The 22,058-nt window shown below is 42.5% G+C and overlaps 1 protein-coding gene across 2 annotated transcripts; it reads left to right on the plus strand.

The window, feature by feature from the left end:
- The first annotated feature begins 97 nt into the window (after window positions 1-97).
- clstn3 (calsyntenin 3) lies at window positions 98-21,735 on the plus strand. 2 transcript variants are annotated; one of them, XM_068569520.1, is made up of 19 exons: window positions 98-488; window positions 1,348-1,414; window positions 4,237-4,359; window positions 5,786-5,996; window positions 6,192-6,400; window positions 7,501-7,650; window positions 8,048-8,233; window positions 8,326-8,625; window positions 9,427-9,539; window positions 10,780-10,939; window positions 11,804-11,863; window positions 12,014-12,162; window positions 12,661-12,809; window positions 16,025-16,251; window positions 16,437-16,598; window positions 17,154-17,299; window positions 17,442-17,577; window positions 19,447-19,631; window positions 19,727-21,735. In XM_068569520.1, exons 2-19 carry the CDS (start codon window positions 1,348-1,350, stop codon window positions 19,871-19,873), a joined length of 2,880 nt encoding a protein of 959 aa, XP_068425621.1. In that variant the 5' UTR covers window positions 98-488; the 3' UTR covers window positions 19,874-21,735. The 2 variants fall into 2 exon arrangements, with proteins under 2 accessions (XP_068425621.1, XP_068425622.1); XM_068569521.1 differs by having other exon boundaries at window positions 99-488; window positions 8,326-8,613.
- Window positions 21,736-22,058: the final 323 nt, after the last annotated feature.

Below are 22,058 nucleotides of genomic sequence, written 5' to 3' on the forward strand. Positions count from 1 at the left end.
TGAATTGCTGTGTTGGGTCTGAGTCACTCTCAATGTGCGTTCAACAGCAAAAAACAGCCAGAGCAGCAGTCTGGTACAGAGCTGGTGGGGGCCGGAGAGAGAGAGGGAGCGAGAAGAGAGGGAGAAGGACGCAGTGTGGGCGGGTTAAGAGACGCCGAGAGGGAGGGGACGCCAGCGTAATATTCCCACCGTTTTTTTCTCTCCTTCTCCCTCGTCCGTAGAGCCGAAAAAACAAGGGCATCCATCGGTCTCTCCGGTCGTCCTCGCACCCCATCGCCGAGTCTCACGTCAGGCTGAACTATATACACACACTGTCATTTCTTCAGCTGCCGTGTTGAAGACTATCCGTGTGTCCTCTCCCACACCTGGAGGTTTGTTTTCACCCTGCGGGGGAGGGATTGCCGAGCCGAGCGGCAGGGGCGTGAGAGGCGGATGCTGCGAGCGTAGAGGCTGGGTACCAACCGGGAGCGTCAGCGCAACTCACCACGGTAATGTCAAATCTTGCCTCAGCGAACGTTCATGTATGCGACATTTCCTCTGCTGGCTCGAGGCTGAGCTCTCAACATGGCCAGACATGCAGCCCAAGCTGGTGATGTGTGTCAATACCAGCCTGTGATGTAAATCGGCTGACTAGTGTCGCATAGCATGTTCCGCTGGTCTTGGATGGATGGGAACAGATGGAGTCATCGGTTATATATTTCCTCTTTTGTTTCTTTTTCTTTTTTTGGTAATGTAACCTACAGAGCATGTCTGTCTTGGAGCATATCACGGACTGCAGCAATGAAAAACACGTAGAGTCTTGTTATGTCAATGAGGGCATGAAACCCCCCCAACCCAAGGACTCATTTTTCAGTTGTGGCCATATGACAGCAGCTGCGTTGTTTTAACCTAACAAACCACAATAATTAAAACATGGGAAAACACCCACACTGCCACATGCATAACCTATCCTAGAGACACACACATACACACGTATAGGCTACACAGCATGACCAAGTATGTGCATTCACTATGCTTTTCTCTGCAAGTGCATGTATCAGTCTCATTTTGAGAAAAAGGCAGAAGCAATTATGGTGTATTGTTTGAATCATGCTGACTCAATATGCAGCACCAAATCGAGTCCGTCACATGGGGTCTCTCTTCCACCTACTGTATGTAGGCCTCCAGAGGTACATGCATGACACCTGAGTGTTAATGCACAGAGCATCTGATCTGTCCCTGTCTCTCTCTGTGTGTCTCGTTACATGTGCTTGTCTCTGTCAGTGCCGATCAGTTATTGATGCATGTACTTTACTCCCCACCCTGTTGCCCCCTCTACTTTTCCTTTCCTCTCCTTTCCTCCCTCAGATGGACAGAATGAATTTTCTCTCCTTCTTCCTCCTTTGCTTGACTTCGGTTGCCATTGGCAACAAAGGTCAGTGCCTCATCATTTTGACTGGTAATAGTGATGTGTTGAGATGATGGTTGACATCGACACGGGAGCACGCAGACCTGTCAAGGTGCTTGGGCAGAGCCACGGCTGTTTTACCTTGAAATGCTCCTGACGACTTTATTGCTCTCCTCCACGAGTGTATGAATTAGAAATCCATCTCCTCAAACAGGCCACACACACACACACACACACACACACACACACACACACACACACACACACACACACACACACACACACACACGTTTGTACGTTTTGTGTTTCGGGCCCCAGCCGTGCATGCGTCTGTTTTTAAACGGTGCTGTGACTCTGAGAAGATGATACATCTGTTTCCTCCTCTGGAGCAGATTCATCATCATGGATAACCATGACTCTGATTCAACATCATTGTTCCAATGATGATCATTCCCGGGGAAAGAGAAATGAAACGGACAGGGAGGAGGGAGAATGTCAGAGAAGGAGGTGGAGGTGGTGGTGGAGGAGGAGGAGGAGAGTGATGCAGGGAACACGAGCTTTAGGAGAGATGGAGTGTCAGGGAAACACAGAGAAAAAGGGGGGGACGGGGATGAGTAAAATGTTAGGAGAGGCAGAGGAGAAGGAGCTGTGACAGGAGAGGACGTGTATGAAAAGACGCAGGCCGGTGAGGAGGGAGGAGGAAGACAAGGAGGAGGCGGTGGTGGAGAGAGAGAGGTAGTACGTGAGATCAGGTGACACGAGGGAAAGGGGAAAGCTAAAGATACCGAAACGTTTGGATATATATATATATATATATATATATATATATATATATATATATATTGTGTGTGTGTGTTTGAGGGAGACAGACGAGGAGGGGTGGGAGGTGATAGAGTGACACACAGACGAAAAGTGCCAGGAGAGACAGAGAGAGATGGAATGGGATGCCTCTCAATCTGTAATCCCGGATGTAATCCTTGGGCCTGATGCTCAGATTAATGCTATAGAGCAGCGGGGGAGGGGTAGATCAACTGAGGGGACAGAGGGCGGGAGATAAATGACCAAAAGGGGAGGGGGGGCAGTTGAAAGGAGAGGATGAATATCTTTGATTAGGGCGTAACTTTTAGATATGAAAGCAGATACCTAAAGTTTGGTCCGATTTGTGCCCTTTACTTATTGTGTGATCAGATTTGTTATTCATTTTATAATCCTAATCAAGTATCTTTGGCTGCAACTAACAATCATTTTCTTTGTTGATTATTCGGCAGACAATCTTTTCAATCAGAATCAGCTTTAATGGCCATGTAAATTTGCACATATGGAATTTGACGCCCGTTCACTTTGCTCTTTGTACTTATTAAACATTTGGTCATTAAAAAGTCATGGAAATAGTGAAAAACACCCGTTACAGTTTTCTAGAGTCCAGTTTAGTCCCAAAATTGCCTGGTTAGTATGACACAGCACAAACGCACAGAGATATTCTCTTTATTACTAGAAAAGGAAAAGAAAAGCTTCAAATCTTCTCAACTGAGAAGCAGCAACATGAACGTGTTGTTACTTTTGCTTGAAAAGAAAAATATGATTATTGAATCGACAGAATACTTGCTGTTTTTTCTGTCGACTGGATGATGATTATTCTCATTATTTCAGCTCTAAAAGTAGAAATACCTCAATGTAAAAATACCCCCACGACAAGTATTATCAGAAGAAATTGCTGAACCATTAATTTAATACCCCATATTAGTTTGCATTAATTATATAGCAGAATGGCCTCGTTCAGAGTGGTACATTAGTTATTAGATTATTATTATGGATGTGGTCACTGTGTAAGGGGCATTTTAATATCCTAGATTGTTGAACTTAATCTGACAAAAACAAATGTTGTGGAGTAAAATGAACAATATTGCCGTCTGAAATGTAATAGAGTAAGTGGACAAAACTAGCATCAATTGGAAACCCCCCAAAAAGTACCTTCAAATTATACTTAAATACAGTGCTTGAGTAATTGTACTGAGAAACACCATCTTTATATTCTTCAGTAAGATATCAAAAATGTATATTTGCTCTATAATCGAAACATTTATAGTGATAGAAGTTGAATCAGATTCAGAGCCAGCGAGCTTTTCCTCAGTTGGCTCTCCTCTCACATGCGAGACGGCAAGAATTAGTTCCAGTCAGAAATTGTAGAAAATTTACTGTGACGACAACAAAGCAATTACTAAACACAAGTCTTGCCATTCTGTCTGATTTCAAACTCTGTGTCTTCCGTGTTCAAAAGATTGAGGACAACAGAGCGGAGGCTTTTGTTTTCTGCTCTTTGCTGGGGTGTAAAATCGTCATCCTTCTGGCTCATTAACTTGCCCTTTGATCACTGGGCTCTGAACATTCAGCACAAGGATGAATTATTCATTTGCAATTAAAGGTTAAATTCACAGTAAACCTTGGGCATTTGATTTGGACACGGCTGTTTTTTTTCCCCCCCACGTATTATTGTGCCGCGCCTGTGGCAGCCCAGTTTGGCTGATTGATATGAGCAATATATCTCTGTGTGTGTGTGAGAAGGTGACATCTGACTGGCTTTAATTACACAGCCAACCAGGCAGGTGTGTAAAGGGGCACTTGTCACAAACAAGAGGAAGGAGGTGTATTTGGGGAAAAGGAAGAAGAGGGGAAATCTGTGAGGGTGTGAATGTGATTAAACTGTCCTTGTGGTCACACATCAGACAGACATTGTGCAGTTTTCCACTCATGCTCACCATGTCCTTGCCCATTATGGAGTGTTAAAAATAGAAACGTTGGTTCCTTCTAATTGCTCTATTTAACCCAAAGCCTCTTCGGTCTCTTCTCAGCCAATAAGCACAAGCCATGGATCGAGACAGAGTACCAGGGGATTGTCATGGAGAACGACAACACGGTGCTGCTCAACCCCCCTCTCTTTGCTCTGGACAAAGATGCTCCACTTCACTACGCTGGTAACACCAAACGCATGAAACTGCATGGAAGGAGACAGGATGGCAGAGCCGGGGGAAAAATAAAAATCCCTCAAATATATAATAATATAAACTTTTCCAAAAATTTACTTGAACAGCCACAGAACTGTCTGCTGGGAAAAAATAGGTCAAATCAAGTACTCGCACAGTCAAATTGAATATCCCATCACCAGGCCAAATTGAAAATGATCTCCCCAGGCCTGGCTTGGGCTGCAATAACGCAGATTTTGACAGAGGTTTGGAGCTCTCAGTCTGCTGCCATTTCTAACCATCTTTCCCAACAGACCAGCGTAAATATTAAAGGCAATGTGTTCAGTCAGAGTCCACTATTTTTAGGCCATCATAGTGTAATTCAACCCTTCATTGCAGGAGCGGCAGTCAGCAGCGCTCTGCAGTCTGATGAAATAAGGTTATCTTGTTTGCACTCCTGGAAATAACCGTGTTCAGTCAAATTATAACACATCGACTGGAATTACTCAGCACTGCCTGAAATTTATTGGCTTGTGTCAAAAAGGAAGAGAAAATTAGGTGTTTGAGTAGGAAACCTTCCCTACCTTCAATTTATGTCAGCCAGGAAAGATCAGCTGCTTTAAAGAGGGTTTTATTCTCTCAGCTGAAATTTATTTTATTCTATCATTATAATGATAAGATGGAGCGGCACTTACAGGAATCCTCCAGATATCTGTCTCCACTTGATATAGTCGGAAAAACCTATATTAAGATAAATCAGCACAATTAGTTTAATAGTGATAGATTCAATGATAGATATGCATGAGTACGTCGGCGCTTTCCTTTTGCATGGCAGGCTAAAATTCTTGTTTTATGTCACTGGTTGTTGTTGCTGTTATAATATTAATCTCAATATATTAGCATATATATGGGAAAAACTTTAAATAACTAAAACAATTGGGAAAATACAATGGATAGAGAAAGATGCAATTAGAATAGATTTAAATAACTGTCTAGCAATTTTAGGAGTAAGACTGATCCAAAGTTTAGAGGCATCTCCAGGAAATGCATCTCCTTTATTTTAAGTCTAAGCTGCAGAGTTTTGTAACACAATCTAAGGTTGAGTGTAAGGTTTGCAAGGGTACAAAAATGTACGCTAGAGCCGGACCTGAAACGCTTTAATAATGAGTACCAGCAAAACTCTAATCTACAGTGAAAGCCAATGCAATAAGGGTAATTTTATTCTTGTTAAAACATAAACTACAGCATTTGGTATAATCTACGAGCAGCCGTTGCCACACAAATGTTAAAAAAATAATCCAATGTTTGACAGAGGACATTAATTAATATACTGGATATTTATAGATTATTTATTTATTAAATACGATATGACTTCATTTGGATTCTCGGTGTCTATAATTTAGCACATTTTGTTTCATTGCTCTTCTTCCTCTTCCAGGTGAAATCTGTGGCTTCCGGGTTCATAATGGCCCCTCGGGTTCAGGCTCGGTCCAGTTTGAAGCTGTGGTTCTGGACCGCTCCACCGGCGAGGGCCTGGTCCGGTCCAAGGAGCCGCTGGACTGCGAGAGCCAGCGGGAGCACAGCTTCACCATTCAGGCCTACGACTGCGGAGAGGGACCTGATGGAGTCAACAGCAAGAAATCCCACAAGTTAGTTAGTCCACTCTCTCCTCCCAATATAAACACAAGATATTGATTTTTTTCAAACAATAATTACAGTCACTAGCTCAAGTTTCTCTGGCTGTGCACTGTAAAGACTATCCAGTCATTTCTGCTTCCTGTTGTTACAACAATCCATCTGTCTCTCTCTGCTTGTGTCTTGCTTCCCACTCCTCCTTTCCTCAGGGCCACCGTGCATGTGCGTGTTAACGACGTCAATGAGTTCTCCCCCGTGTTTGTCGAGCGTCGCTACGAGGCTTCAGTCCCAGAAGGACGTCTGTTCGACCGAATCGTGCGGGTGGAGGCTCTGGATGCTGACTGCTCTCCGCAGTACAGCCAGATCTGCTTCTATGACATCATCACTCCTAATGTGCCCTTTGCTATCGACAACGATGGTGAGATGTGTTTTGTCTTGGAGCAGTAAATCAGGAGGGTTCGGGACTCATAGACCAATTACTAACTGCTTCTGCTAAAGAAATACCATTTCCAACACCAGCCAGCATACTATCTTGCTCACATGGTGTCTGCGCTATCTGCTCTTTATGGCCGATTGCAAGAAGAATCACTAAATTCAATATTAAGTATTCAACATCTAAACTGCGGATGCCCTCAATACATGAAAGACCTATACCAGACGCTGCTGGGATATTGATGTCTGCATAGCGACAGAGCGAGTACTTAACTCCTCGCACAGGTAGAAAACCAAGCGATGCTAAAATAGACTTTGTGTGGGCGGACTATTGTTCTGTCTTTGTAAAAACATTGCAGCAGCTGTTTTAGTTTAATATGGCATCTTTTTTTTGTTGCTGTCTGCTTACAGATTCTTTAAATTCATTGTGGTAATTGTATCCATTGACTGGTTGGTGGGTGATCAATCTTAATGAGACGCAGCAGCAGAGGAGCTCGTTTTATTATGACTCTGCAGAATCGTCCTGGACTTGGAAGGTTTATGCAGAGGATGAGCATGCAGCTCTTTTCTTGTTTATTTTGGGGGTCAAACTGGTACAGAGACCTTTTGTTCCAACCTCCTTCACACACTGTGGGCTTGTCATTGTCTATTTTCTTTTTCCTTCACTTTGTCTTCTCTGTTCCTACCACTATCTCTTTCATCCTAATGTTTCTCCTCCTGCCATGTCACACCATCGCCTGTGTTACCTATTGTCTGTCAGGCTAACAGCGCGCAGCATGCCAGCTATCGCAGTTATTCGCTGTTGCTTTTATCTGAAGAAAACAGGAAAACCCTTCACTTTTCATTGTGTTGTATCGTCCTCTGTTTTCTCTTTCTATTCCTGGATGTAGTGCCTTCAGTAGGGTAGTTCCTCTCTTATTGTGTATGTGCAGTGATGGAAGCTTCATCAATGAGCGTTCATTTGTGTTGGACTTTCAAATTATGCAAGCTTGCTGATGACTAACCGTGCTATTTCTGTTTCTCCTTTATTCTCATGTGTCATCATTTCTTGTCCTTTCTTTCTTTGTCGCTCTCTCCGTCTCCTAGGTAACATTAAGAACACAGAGCCGTTGGACTCGAAGCGTCAGCGCGTTTTCACCTTCTGGGTGACCGCCTTCGACTGCGGGAAGAACCGAGCTCAGGCCGATGCCCAGGTTGTCGTCACCGTCAAGCCGTCCTGCAAACCCGGCTGGATCGGTAATCTAATCCCCTTTCTTTCTCGGTTGTCATGCTTGGAAAACTATCGGGAAGTTTGAGAGATGTGTTTTGGGCATTTAATCTGTGGAAACTATCACTTTTAGTTGTGCGTGGGCTGCCGTTAGGATGAATCACCTTTTGCATCTTTATATGTATCAGGAGCTGAGTTTTAAAGAGGCGGTGCTGAGCCTAAGTAATATCAAGGGTAACACAATTAATTAAACTGTGAGAAGATATTTTTAGATTATAGATACTACTGCTACCCTTTCTGTGGATTGCCTCACATTAGATTCCACCACTGGGATGAGCACAGTTTGTAGACAGCGAATTACAATTTGAATACGACTCTTTGAATCCAAATGTTGAGGGTCAGGTTCTGATTGCGCTACCTTTTCAGGATGGACCAAGCGTATCGAGTACACGCCCGGGTCAGGCAGCATCCCCTTGTTCCCTGCCCTGCATTTGGAGACCTGTGAGGAGACTGTGTGGAACATCCAGGCCACTGTGGATCTCCAGACCGGCCACATTGGGAAGGGCTGTGACAGAGACAGCTACTCTGACAGATCTGTCCGACGGCTGTGTGGTGCGTTCAGGTTTATATATATAAATGTGCAGAGGGCAGAATCTTTTTTTTTTTTTTAAATGAACATTGTTTATATTTTTTTCCCTCATCAGGTGCCGTCAGGGGAGAGGTAGACCTCCTCCCTCCTCCCTCTCCTGCGGCCAACTGGACCTCCGCTCTGCCCACTCTCCCCTCTTCTGATTCCTCTCTGGTCTTCTCCTTCAACGGATCCAACCATGTCGCCGTGGTGCCGGACTCGGTCGTCTCCGCGCTGTCGGGCGACCATTTCACCCTGCAGCTGTGGATGCGAAGGGGCGGAGCCAACATCCAGCCTGCGACCACTCAGACCAGAGGCAGTCGCAAGGAGGAGGAGACTATTGTGTGCAGCACTGTCAAGAATGGTGCGTCAAATGGTAGAGTCATGGTTTTACTGACATTTTAGAGAGAAAAAAATATTAAATGATTATTTATTTATCCACTTGGGGAAATTATTCTCTGCGTTTAACCCATCCTGAGTAATTAAGTGTGCTGCCCTGAGGCGCCCGGGGAGCAACTGGGGGTTCAGTGTCTTGCTCAAGGACACTTCGACATGCGTACTGTGGGGAGACCAGAGATCGAACCGGCTACCTTTGGGCGACCGCTTTTCCCATGAGCTCTAGCTGCTCCAAATTGAAGGAATTATAAGAGTGTTTTTTAAATGTGCGGAAAAAACGTGTGAGGAAAACATCAGACATGAAACCCCCAGAAGGTTTCTCACTCAATCCCCCAGAATTACCGACAAAGTCGAGGCTGAAAGAAAAAAAAAAATATCTAGAGCAGTTTAAAGCTTCCACAACTACTATCAAGGTGCTCTTGAGAGAGACGCCTAACCCCCAGCTGCTCCACTTGAGCAGCCAAGTGGACAGCAGCACAAGAAACAGTAAAGCACTAGAATTATGCCTCGCAGAATATTGTGTTTTTCTTTTTTTTTTTACTTCATGACTTTGTAGAAGCAGTGCTTGAAAACAGCGCGTTCGGCAAACCTTCCCTCGGGTAGAAACAGCAATAAAATTCACAGTCGAGAACGAGAGAACCGAGATTGCAATCTATATTAAAACAAATTGCAAATTTTTATGTGTTACAGGTTATTCTCTAAAGAATTGGCGGGTGATGTTAAGACAGTTTGACAAGACCACACTGACCCACCAATTATTTTCTGTTCTTCTGCTCCACAGATGATTCCTTCTCCCACTATTCCCTCTCTGTCCACGGCTGCCGCCTCTCTCTCTTCTACTGGCCCGACGTCTCAGCCGCACGGCCCGTCAAGTTCTTGTGGAAACTGGAGCAGGTACTGAGGGAACAGCAACACTGAGCTTTGATGTTCTTCTGTATTTGTACCTTTTGAAATTAAACTAAAATGGAGGAAATGCAGTTGATAGTATGTCTGTGTAAAGCAAAACATCTGGCTCAGGTGGTTATTTTATGGTTAATTTTTCTTTCAGTGGTATATCAAAGAACTCAGTAACTTTATGTTCAAAACGAACGTTCAAGAAAGTGAATGATGTAGGAAAAAAAACAGTCAGCACATTGGTGGGTGAAGGGGGTTTGTTTTGACGGAAGCCACTGGTCCCAGACAGATTGAAGCAGCATGGATTAAAGGAAGCTTAGCTGATACAGAAAAGATTTGTCAAATCCCTCTGTCTGACCCACGATATCTTATTACCCCGGTCTTTTCTGCCCCTCTGTCTGTATAATTCCCTTTGTATTCCTGCTGATGCAACTCTATCTGTAGAGAAAGCTAAAACAAATGTGGACAGGAATATACACGGATGAAATATTCACCAGTGGTGGAATGGGACTGTCCTTATTGCTGCAGTACATTTATGTCAGCTGCAGTTACAGTAAATGTTTCTTCTCAGATTAAGATTTTACACAAGAAACATGTCCAGTTTATAGAATACAATACATTTTCAAAGATAAAACCAGTGGCTCCAAAACTCAATCTAGCGTTATCTAGTAAGGCAGTCTGAGTGGCTGCCCAGATGGTTTCATTGAGATAACTGTTCGAGGTCCAAAGAAATACAATTATTCAATGAACAAAGATAAAAAAAAGACACAAAAAGGAGCACATTTGTGAAACAGAGCTTTGTTATGTCTCCTTTCCTACCCCATTAGTCATCTCACAACCCCTCAGATTTATCTCGTGACCCTTCGGTTGGGAAACAACAACCTAACTGTGTAATGTTGTTTTCTTCAACCAACAAAATCAATAACAACATGAACAATAATGTAATTTGTAATGATTTATCAGTCCCAGTAGCCATTTCTCTACAGAACCTTTGATACAATCAGTACATTTTAAGGCTCATACCTTTGTACTTAAGTTATAAATGATTATAATAATTATGAATGCAGGACTTTTACTTGTAACAGAGTACTTTGTCGTGTTGGTACTTTTGTAGATAAAATATCTGAATACGTTTTCCACCGTTGATATCTACAAAGAGTAAATGTCCAAAACTTCACCTTGCAAAGTATTTCAACTTCGTTCCGACTCGGGTTGACTCTGTTTGATCTCTGTCCAACAGGTGTGTGATAGTGAGTGGCATCATCTGTCACTCAGCGTGCAGTTCCCCTCTGTGACCCTGTATGTTGACGGTGTGACCTTTGACCCCGCCCTAATCCATGACAACGGAGCCATCCCCAACCCTGCCCCCCGCCAGAGGATGTTTATTGGCGCCTGCTGGGGTAAGGCACTGAAATTTATGCTCAGCATCTCCACAACTGACATATTTAATTTCAGTTTAATGATGGATTTTGACAGAAATGTATGCAGCAGAGAGCGAGGAATTCAGTTTTTTTTATTTTTGCATAAATGCTATGAGCAGCAATTGTGCAGTTAGCTTCCTCTTTTGCTTTCCCTTGTCAATGAAATGTCATTCAAATCACTAGAAATAGCCGGCCGCCATTTCTGGCAAGAGCGGCGGCAACTCGCAAACCCTCACAAGGCACCTTCAGACAATCGGTCGAGATGTTTTGCATCGCACCGTTCACTCCCTCATTTCACTCAGTTATAATTTAGTTGATGCATTTTGTCTTTGAGGGCTAATAATATAACGGACTTATCAATTATTCAGAGCAACAGAACAACACAAGGGCCAGACAGCTATTAGCCACTTACACTTGAATGCTGGTTAAAATGGGAAACTGTGGCTGTCAATTAGCATTAAAACACACACACGGACACACGGACACACACACACACACACACACGCACGCACGCACACACACACACACACACACACACACACACACACACACACACTTATACTCTCATCCACAATGAAAGTCGCTCTGCTGCCTGCGTAGCACCAGCTGTTGCTGGATAATGAGGAGATGGTGCATTTCTGAATATCTACAATTCTCTTGCTTGCATTTTCTCACTTCACCTCGCGTGTTATTTATTTATTATTTTTCATTGTTCCTATCACCTTCAGTCTTCTTCTGACTTTCTTTTCACACCATTGCAGTCAAGTATCTTTCTCAATGTGCCTTATTGTTTTCTCTTTTTCTATTCCCCTTCGTCCTCCCCCCACACCCTCCGCGCTGCAGAGCCTGAAGAGAAGCAGAAGGAAATCCTAAACAACACCATTCCAGAGGGTAAACACTCAGGTGAACATCCTGTTTTCACATTGTTGTCATCAAGAGGGTGTGCAGTCTGTCAATTTGCTGTTTCATTGTTGCTGTGTAATTGATGTGCAAATTACAATATAAATGCGGTGTTATAATCTGTAATCTTACTGGACTTTCTCTGGTTTTTAGTGAAATATGTGGGAGGTTACCACGGCCTGTTGTCAGGAGTGACGGTGCGTCCCGGCAGCGTGGAGTCGCACAGTGTGGTCGAGTGTCTGTACGCCTGCAGGGAAGGCCTTGACTTCGGAGACCTGGAGACTCTGGGCTCCGGCATGAAGGTAATACCTCAGAGAGCCGCACAGCGCCATGTTGTAGAGAAAGAGAGACCGCTCAATGACTCCCATACATCTTTCTTTGCCATGAGCAAAATGCACTTTCTTCACCAAACCAGCTGTCTGAATTAGGTCAGAAAGTAAAATCTGTTTTAATCATCATATGAGCACCAGACTATGTTCAGGCATTTCTTATAATTGCAGCACAAATTGTTGGTATTCTGCCAAATATGTTTCTAACCTCCTCTAGTGGTTTGTGTTTTGAGGCATTTGCACTAAAAATATACACATTTTGGTCCAATGAGATAAAAAGAGATCAAAGGGTAATATGTTTGCTAATATTTGTATTTGTTGCGCTGATTTATCTTCTAAAGAACATAATTATATTAGATTCAATCAGATTAACCCCCTTCATGGTTTTACTTTGTAAAGTGTCCAATTTTGTCTCGAGCCATTTAGCATGATGTCTTCTTATGTAAATTCTCTTCTCTTTTGCCAATGCAGGTTCATGTGAACCCCAGCCAGTCAGTGTTGGTGCTGGAGGGAGACGACATTGAGAGCTTCAACCGTGCAGTGCAGCAGGTCACCTACAGGAACTCGCTTCGCTTCGCCACCCCCGGAGTCCGACCCCTCAAGCTAACCACCTCACTCAGGTACACACGCACCGTCCCTTACAAGCCTTATCAGATGAGATCTTAGTCACCTTTCATCCACCTATCAGCAACCAACCTTCAGATGTGACACACACACACACACACACGCACACACACACACACTTGGGTAACTAACTGCAGTAGAAGGTTTCTGGATTAAAAGTCCTTCTGTGAAAGGCAGGAGACTAACTGAAGCGGTAGAAGAGGCGGCAGACGGAGGGAACAAGACACCACTATTGTTGATTATCACACTGGAAATCTTTAAACACCAGAAATGATGTGAAGTAAAATGTTTTCTCGTTTGAAGTGTCTCTCTCTGGACTCTGTGCCTCTGCTTTACTCCTTTGACATCAAACTCATCAAACATGGACTTTGGCTGAGCTGTGATAAGGACTGTTGTGGTACGAAAGAGATGATTGTGGAGGAGAAAACGTCACAGCCCGAGATAACAAGGACTATCTTATCTCTCCGTCCATTCAGTCATCAAGTGGCTTTTTGCTTTAACGCAGTAAACTGTGGACCAAATTAACTCTGTCAGGGTTTAACTGGGTTGTTGAAGGATTCTGAAGAAACTGTTTCCCTTTTTTAAATTCAATTAATTTCAAATTTATTTTTCAAAGCTGGTTTTATGATAAATAATTTAGCATGTGTCTAACTGTTAAGGGGTTCAAATATTTGTGGTTTACATTAAAGTATTGCACACATACAAACAAATACAATATCCCTAATGTTGCGAGACATACAGACGGCACAAGACAGTGTGTGCATCGCTCTGAATCACCCGGCTGTGAAAACAAAAAGCACACAAACTCTGTTTCCGGGTCAGTGCTCAGCCATGCTTAACAACTGCGAACTGCTCCCTGGCTTTAGCAGTCACTTTTAGCTGATGAAATATTAATTCACCTCAGGAAGTACGGTCTTTCGCATATACTGTGTGGTATGTTGTGTATTTAAACTAGCTGCCTGCCGACAAATCATATCTCCTCAAACTCTCAGGATATTCTTATTAATGTCTTTTGGCAACGTTGTTTTTGTCGCATGTTTATAAGACTAAAATGATTATCAGGCCATGAGCGTGCTGGAGGTTTTGTTTTTAAGATTCAAGGTCAAAGGCAGGGTTTTTTTTTCACAAGTGTACCAGAGTTTTTTTTCTTCTTCTTTCCTCTAGCATGTTTTATTGCGTGTGTGAAGATTAGACTGATTTGAGGCCAGGAGTTACCCAGATGGCTGAACAGCAGGCCCTTCTGGAGAGGCCGATAGAAGCAGCTGCTCACTCTGATACAGGAAATGTAACACACACACATAGACACTACGCTTAATCCCCTTTCAAATGGAATGCTGAATTATAGTGCAGCTGAATAAATATATGTAAGCAGCCTGTCATCAATCTGATTTGCTCTCCTTTCTGGCAGGAAAATGTAACGCGTAACAGCAGAGCTATGGTTTGACATTTGCTATTTTCGAACCAAAGTTAACAACAGCAGTGGTGGAATTAAGGAACTGGATGGAGCAGACGTTGCTCTGGATTAATAACTTTTTGTCCATCATCTTGGACATGGTTTGGTTCCTAACATTACTTGGCCACAATGTTGCTAATTTGAGAGCAAGACGAAAGACACTTTCATCTTGCTCGCGGTGCTTTAACTCGGGAACATTAGCGTGCTAATACACTCACAGTGCAGGCGATGCTGATGTTTAGGTGATGGAAGAAGTATTCTGATTCTTCACAGAAATAAAAGTACTAACAACAGTCTTGGAAAATACTCCACTACAAAAATAAGTTTTGCACTCAAAAATCTACTAAAGTAAAAGTATGTAGCCTCAGTATTATAAGCAGAACACACCAGTCACAAAGTATCAAAAGTAAAGGTGTTTATAGTGCAGTAAAATGTCCCCTGTTGAAGGTTGTGCAAATATTAAGTACTTGATACACTGTTAAGTAGTTTAATCTACAGCAATCCATCATATTCTATATAATTGCTGTCTTGTGACAACCACGTATCTCTAAAAATATTTTCAGAGCTCAGTAATACAGCCCTGTTTCCAGCTTCATGACGATGCATTTTCCAGCTCAGAGGGTTTTAAATTGTTTATTTACCTTTTAAGAAGCAAGAGAATTATCTCAACGAGTAAAGGGCACAGGAAGGCGAGAAAAACTGCAATCTCAAAATTAACTAAAAATGGAAATATTCAAGTAAATACCTACAAATGGTTCTTATGTACAGTGCTTACTACTAAATCTACTACATTCTAGCAGTGTTAGCAGGTATAATGGTACCTGGTTGACCATCTTAGTTTAACATTTGAGCATGCTCACGTTTTACCAATTAACACTTATCACAAAGTACAGCTGGTAATGTTATTAGTTTTGCTGACATATAGTAATAAATCAAAGTTGGACAAATTACAATTTTGACCTGGTGCTGGTGCAAACATTAAAGGGAACTGTGCAAATTTTACACATCAAAGTGTGTTGGGAGGTCTTGAGGAGTACTTATGTGAAGAAAAAGTTGAAGAAAGCCTTTTGTGGCTTCAGAGGGAGCTGTGCAAAGTCTGATAAATATCCTCAAGTGACGTCTTGGTTGGGGATGAATCTTCCCAGACCTTTGTAGCCTGCTCCTCAGCTCTGTTTGAGGCCCGTGGCTCAAGGCTACGTTGTAGCCTCTACTTACATAACACACTTAAATCTCAGAATCGGACGTTTGAGTTGAATTCTGTGTAATGTTATTCCTGTTATGAGAAAGAAGAGGAACATACAAATTAGATTATCTTTGGTTTTAATGCATTTTGATGTTTGTTTTTTTTTAACCCATGGTGATTCTGACAACGATAGTAAATTGCTACAGTAATCTAAAAGGGATTACCTAAATTGTTATAAATTGCTGTCCGTGGAGCTATAATGTCTGTACCCTGTCCCATGGCAATCCATCTGACATCTGTTGAGATATTTCACTGCAAAAAAGGTCAACTTGAAGGTGGAGTGACAGAAAAGTTCAGGGATCACCAAAGACAGTAGGATTTGTTGTCTGGGCCCCACGACCGAATGTAAAGATGTTTATGGCAATCCGTCAAATATTTGCAGCTACAGTTTGGTCCAAAGTGGTGGACCAACCGACAGACTGACATCAACAAAAACATGTGCAGAGTTTCTGTCTCTTTGTTGTTGTCTCTGTTTCTCTCCTTGACTGACTTCACGCTTCCTTCGTCCCTACCAGATGTTTCAATGAGGAGAGCTGCCTGTCTCTCAAGCAGCTGGAGGGATACCTGGTGGTTCTCCAGCCGGACGCCCCTCAGATCTCTCTGTCTGGGGTCGGCCCTCATCTGGCTCGTCCTGCCCCTGAGTTTGAGGGTCCCCGTGGTGTCCCCCTTTTCCCTGAGCTCCGGATCGTCTGTTCCTTGTCTCATGCTGTCAACACAGCTGCACAGGGGATGGAGGGAGGAGGTAAGTCACGTATTAAACAACCCAAATGCCACATCTCGTTGGAGATTTGAAACATGTATCGTGTTTGTTTGCACACAGCCCCTTCTCACCATTTGTCTCACTATCTGTGTATGGAAATTAGTTGAATAGACCATCTGTGGTCCCCATTCTTTCTTTCCTAAATTGGCGTGACGATCCTCTCTTAGCTCTGATGTCTGACGCCGTGGCTCACACTTTGGATGGCTGTGAGGTCCAACCGCTTGGGGAGGAGCTAAACCCAGAGAGGGAGGAGCTTCTGGTGGACATGGATGTGGTGCGAGAGAGGGGACTGGAAATCATCAATACCACAGCTTACATTGCCATCACAGGTACTGTGCATAACAGCATTCTTTACTAGAAAGTCATCATTGTTGCTGAACTCTTGAACTGGCCAACATAGACTACAGATAAACAACATAAAATCGACAGCAAAATATGACTGGAAATCTGAATTAGATAGTCTCTTTGTGTCTCTTATGCTTAAAGCCCCTGAAGTGTTTCTCTCTAACATTATTTATTCATTACTAAATGAGTAGTTTAGTAACAGGAAAAGACTGTAACGGTCATAAACTAATATGTTTGGTTTCATCAGAGCAGTCACAAGCAAACGGCACCACAACTGTAAAATATTTCTGAATCCTAACTGGTGCTCAGAAATACATGACATCTGTTTTCTCCTAACAAATTCCACCCATGTAAATATAAAGTAAATGTAAGAGTTTATATAAGACTTAATACATGATATTAAGACGTTGATTTGGAAAATTAGTTCTCAGGAACTTGCATAAAAAAAACTTGCAGACTACTTTTCTCTTCTCCTCCTCTCTACAGTTCTCGTCGTGGTATTGACTCGCTGCCCTCTTGTTGTTCTGTGCTTCCTGCAGGTGCCGAATCCATCTCTGTGTACGAGGATGTCCTGCGCTCAGTCCGCTACCGGCTGGCCAAAGGCTCAGCCCGCTTCGAGAGGCGGTTCCGCCTGTCCTGCTCTGAGATGAACGGCAGGTACACCAGCAATGAGTTGACTCTGGAGGTAAGAAGAAACATTTACAGTCACTCCTCTGGCACCGAATGAAGATAAATGTATTTTGGACAAGGGCATTAAAGCTCAGTCAAGACTTAAATTATTTTGTTTCATATTCTTCTTCTTTGTTTCTCTCACCTGCTTCCTCCAGGTGAACTTCCTCCACTCTCTGGACAGTCTGTACCACCCGTCCCACTTGCTGGCCTCCCAGCAGCAGTTTCTCCATCCATCCCACCATGCTGGAGAGCTGAGCGGACACACCCTGCCCAATCCACATCGCAACTCAGGTGACATTCCCCTTTTATCAACTTTTCCTGTCAAGAACAGATATCAAACAATTACAAAACACAAAAGAACATTTGAAAATGCAGTCAGAATACGAGTGATGGATTAGAGGAGCCCCAGTAGACTCTTGGTTGTTGTCTGCAGATTACCGACAGCAAACCTTTGTTGTCGTTCCACTGTTTTTTTTCTCTCTCTCTCTACACTATTGCGATGGGTAAAAGTAATTAATTAAATACAGACTAAAATGACCAGACAAAGGTAAATTATTTGTCTTGAGCTGCTTCTTAAAGGTGATTACCGTGATCACAGATCTTAAAGGTTTCCTGTGGAGTTTTAGACCTCTAGTAGCATTGGGGTGGGTCCCTGTTTTGTAAATCACATGAGCATGTGTGCTCACCAAGCAGCAAACTCTGGTGCTGAAAAATGAAGCCCAACATTCAAAAGCATCCCCCATAGATCCTCATATTAAAAGATAGATAGATAGATAATTTATTTATTGATCCCCAAAGGGAAATTCAAGATGCCAAACTTAACAGAATAATGCCTTGTACAACTGACAAGGGGTGAAGTTTTATGTAACTCACTCCTTCAAATTATATTATGGTATAAAGTTAGGAATGATTAAGGGCGGGGACGCTTTGATTGACAGGTGGGTGTCATCTCAGGCTGCTGCACCACCTTGGCCGACCTCAGCTCCAACGTCAATCCACCTCTATGCCCATTTTTAGATAAACTAGGAGTAAGAATATGTCGTCACTGCCAAGATGGCGACGGCCGGAGCCAGCCACTTTGAACTCCACACCTATGGCTGACTGTATTTCATACAGTCCATGGTGCACACACATGGGTGGCGTGAGTCCTAATAATGCTCTCACAGTATTCTACTAATCAATAGCTGGCGGTGACGCATCAAGATATGCTGCTATGCACCAGTCAAGACAGGGATGAAAAACACTGGAAGCTGTTTTTTTTTCTGATCCGATTTGAGGTCCTGGGACAGAGATGTTGTATCTGTACAAATTGTAAAGCAATAAACTGAATTGAATACACATGGGTGTTAACAATACAGAATGTATAATACTTAATAAAACGCTTTGCTTTTTTATTATGAGCAAGGACATTTACTTGGCTTGTTTGTGAGACCTCAAGGATTCATACAGTTAGTTTTGGTGAACAACTGAATGCAAACATACCTTGTGTTTGCACGAAAAAAAGAAAAAAAAACTTCAAAGGAAGAGAATTTCAAGGTTTAGGAGCCTCAAAGGCACGATCGTTTTTAGTTTCAGGCCTGGAGCGAGAAAGAATCCACAAACCTTCATCAAAAGACCTCAGAGACCGACTGGTTGAAAGGGCTGCAACAGAACTCTAATGCAGGCAGGTGTGTGGCCATGCAGAGCTCTAAAAGTAATTACAAGCCTGTGGAGCCAGTGTAAAGAACCGTGTGCACGGTGGGGCAGTGGAACCAGAAATTGTGTTATGGTCTGCTGCACCGCTGCTGTTTTTATTTATGCAGTGACTGCAGCTGCACAGCAGAAGGGATTGTCAGGTTCAATCATGTCCCAGTCAAAATTCCTTTAAGGATATGCATAGTTTCAATAATTGTGCTATTTCTCTTATGTTCCTAGTTGGTAAGTGGCTTCAAATTAACTCAGAGGCATTTAGTAATGAGTTCAACAAATGTTCAACTTCACATGTTGATGAAATAACAAGTTTACCCATATGAAGGAAAATTAGGTGGAATAAAACATGCATTTCAGCTGTAGATTAATGCTCATTTGGTCTCCAACAATGAAACAGTGTTCATTCAGTTCATTGTTGGTTATTGTTTGAATCTGGATTATTACACATCATCATCACTTGTTTTGTTACAGTGGTGCCAGGAGCAGCTACGGTCATCATTATGGTGTGTGTGGGTTTCCTGGTTGTCATGGTGATCCTCGGTGTTTTCCGAATTCGCTCCATCCATCGCCGGGGTGAGGGTGCCAGCGGCGGGGCTAAGGAGGGTAGCAGCCAATGGGACGACTCTGCCCTCACCATTATTGTCAACCCCATGGAGGTAAACAAAAACAGATAAGTTATTGATGTGAAGGTAATAAATGACCACACCAAGTCACGCTCCGGTTTTCATCCTCAAATGTCTCTCTCCCGCAGTCCTACGAGACTCGCATGGGCATCTCTGCTGACACGGAGGGGGAGGGGGAGGAGGACGAGGAGGTAGCAGAGTCACCTGAAGACACAAGCGACGACCAGCGAATCATCAAGAAGGAGGGGCGGGACGGCAACGCCCGCCGCTACTGAGCCACACAAGTCTTTGCACCAGTTCTCATGGAAACCACCAACCGGCTCACACACTCCAACACTTTTAATATCAACGACTGCTGACACTACTAGTATAAGGAATGTATGCTTACAAACACTACGCACAACACAGTCACTGTAATAACACTTCTTGACACTCAACGCCATATGTGACCTATAGCCAACAACGGGCAGTTGTTCTCCACCTAAATGTTCAATGGCACAATGTATACATTTAATGTAATTTAACCGCCTGAGCAAATCCCCACCAAAATTGTATGTGGTGCACCAGTTCTCGATCACAAGATGGTATTGTCTGTATAGTGTAATACTGGTTGAATGAGACTGCTTTTGTTTTAACAAAAAAAAAAGATTGTATTCTATCTTTTGTTATTGAACACAGAACGAAATCTTCACAAACTCAATACAGGAACAATCCGCAACATGCAGGCCTTGAATAGATGATTAGGCAAAGACATGATCCTTGATCCCGACACATCCCTTATTAGACTCGACTCCAAGAAGTCTCTGCACAAGCTCTTTTCTCCCTCTTTGCATCCTCTCTCAACACATTCCTTGATCACCCTTAACCACAGAGTGAAGACAGTGAGGTCAGACAGCGCGGTCGCTCTTCTTAAATGCTAAAAAAAATTCCGCTTGCAGGTATTTTTCTTTTGGTGTTGTGACTATTTTAGTGCTTCAGCTATTTTACGTGTGGCTGATGATAAAATGAGGACTATCAACCGTACACCTCGCCATTTACGCAAGTTGGTACTTATGCAATACCCAGAAGCAGAGCAAAAGCCTTTGGGTGTTGAGTCAGGAGTCTTTGCAAAGGTTCAGCTTGTGCTGCTAAATGACAAAACATCACCATCTACAGTAAACCTGGTCAAACTTGACCTCTGACCCCCCCACAGTGACCGCTGGAATGTCTTTAAATGACTCTCACTGCACTCTTTCACTCACTGCACACTGCTCTTACAATAACTGAAAGACGTCACATGCAATCACACACAAATACACACACACACATATACACACTCCATAGTGCTACCCCTGCTGTTTCCAGAATGTCCGCTCAGCTTGGGCAGTTTTGATTGTATTGATTGTAATGAATTTTCTGTACATACAATGATGAATATTATATTATTGTTATTACTATTATTATTGCAGCCACTCTTCTTCTGCACTTTGAGAGGGAGCAGATTATGGTTTACTTGTTTCCATTTGAGTAATCACCTTTACAGCATCAGAAAACAGTATGATGATGAGAATAATAATAATAATACTAGTAGTAGTGATACGGATGATAATCCCGGGCTTGATGAGTGTCTCTTAATTTGTGTGTAATATTGTTGTAATTTAAGAATTTGTCAATATCTGAATCACAGAGAAAGGAGGGCACATTGTTGTGATACTTGGATATGTCTCACTCATTTCATCTTTAACACATTTCAAAACTGAACCTTTAATTTATTTTCTATTTCCCTCCATCCGGTATATTTGGTTTAATGAATGTACAACTGTGTGCTTTTCCTCACCTCCCCCTCTGCCTCTCCGTCTTTCTCGCTCACCCGCTCACCTCTCCCTCACTTTCCCTCTGTGTCTCTTGCTGTCTGTCTGTGTAGCCTATCAATGTGCAGTGCTAAACCTGTCAGTAAATAAAGCCTGTCGTTTTTGAGTGTGATGTTAAGAAGGAATAAACATTGCATTGATTAATAACTTATATTATTACTATCTTACTATTGGAACATACATTACCTGTAATTAATAATACAATGACATGGATAATGCTGACTAATTGTTATTGAGAACTGTCAGTAAACATTACAAAATTCATAATAAAAACACTATATGACGTCTCCACGAGAGAGCTTTCTTGTTAGAGTAGATATTGATAATGCTATAATTTTGTAAAACAGTATTTTTGAATTGAGGTCCAAGAGCTGGAGGTACTCAGTTACTTTACAGTTTGACGTACAAAACATAACATTCCTATGAAATCCAAAGCAATATTTTAGATTGAATTAACCAACAGTATATAAAACAAACTCCTTAACTGAATTATAATTATCTTATATTACAATATATGATCAGTTTTGGAAGCAGTATTCAGATCCTTAAGTTCAAGTAGGCTAATGGTATTTACTGCAATATAAAAAATACTTCTTTAAAAGTAAAACTA

Source organism: Clinocottus analis, unplaced genomic scaffold (assembly GCF_023055335.1).
Source record: "Clinocottus analis isolate CAN_PGR_092001 unplaced genomic scaffold, fCliAna1.0.p SCAF_9, whole genome shotgun sequence".
Classification (NCBI taxonomy): Eukaryota; Metazoa; Chordata; class Actinopteri; order Perciformes; family Cottidae; genus Clinocottus; species Clinocottus analis.

Excerpts from the sequence above, each read along its gene's own strand:
- clstn3 (XM_068569520.1), top strand. The coding sequence starts at position 1,348 with ATGGACAGAATGAATTTTCTCTCCTTCTTCCTCCTTTGCTTGACTTCG. Across the intron at positions 6,401-7,500 it reads CTTTGCTATCGACAACGATG|GTAACATTAAGAACACAGAG; the intron begins GTGAGATGTGTT and ends TCCGTCTCCTAG. Across the intron at positions 16,599-17,153 it reads AGCTTACATTGCCATCACAG|GTGCCGAATCCATCTCTGTG; the intron begins GTACTGTGCATA and ends TGCTTCCTGCAG.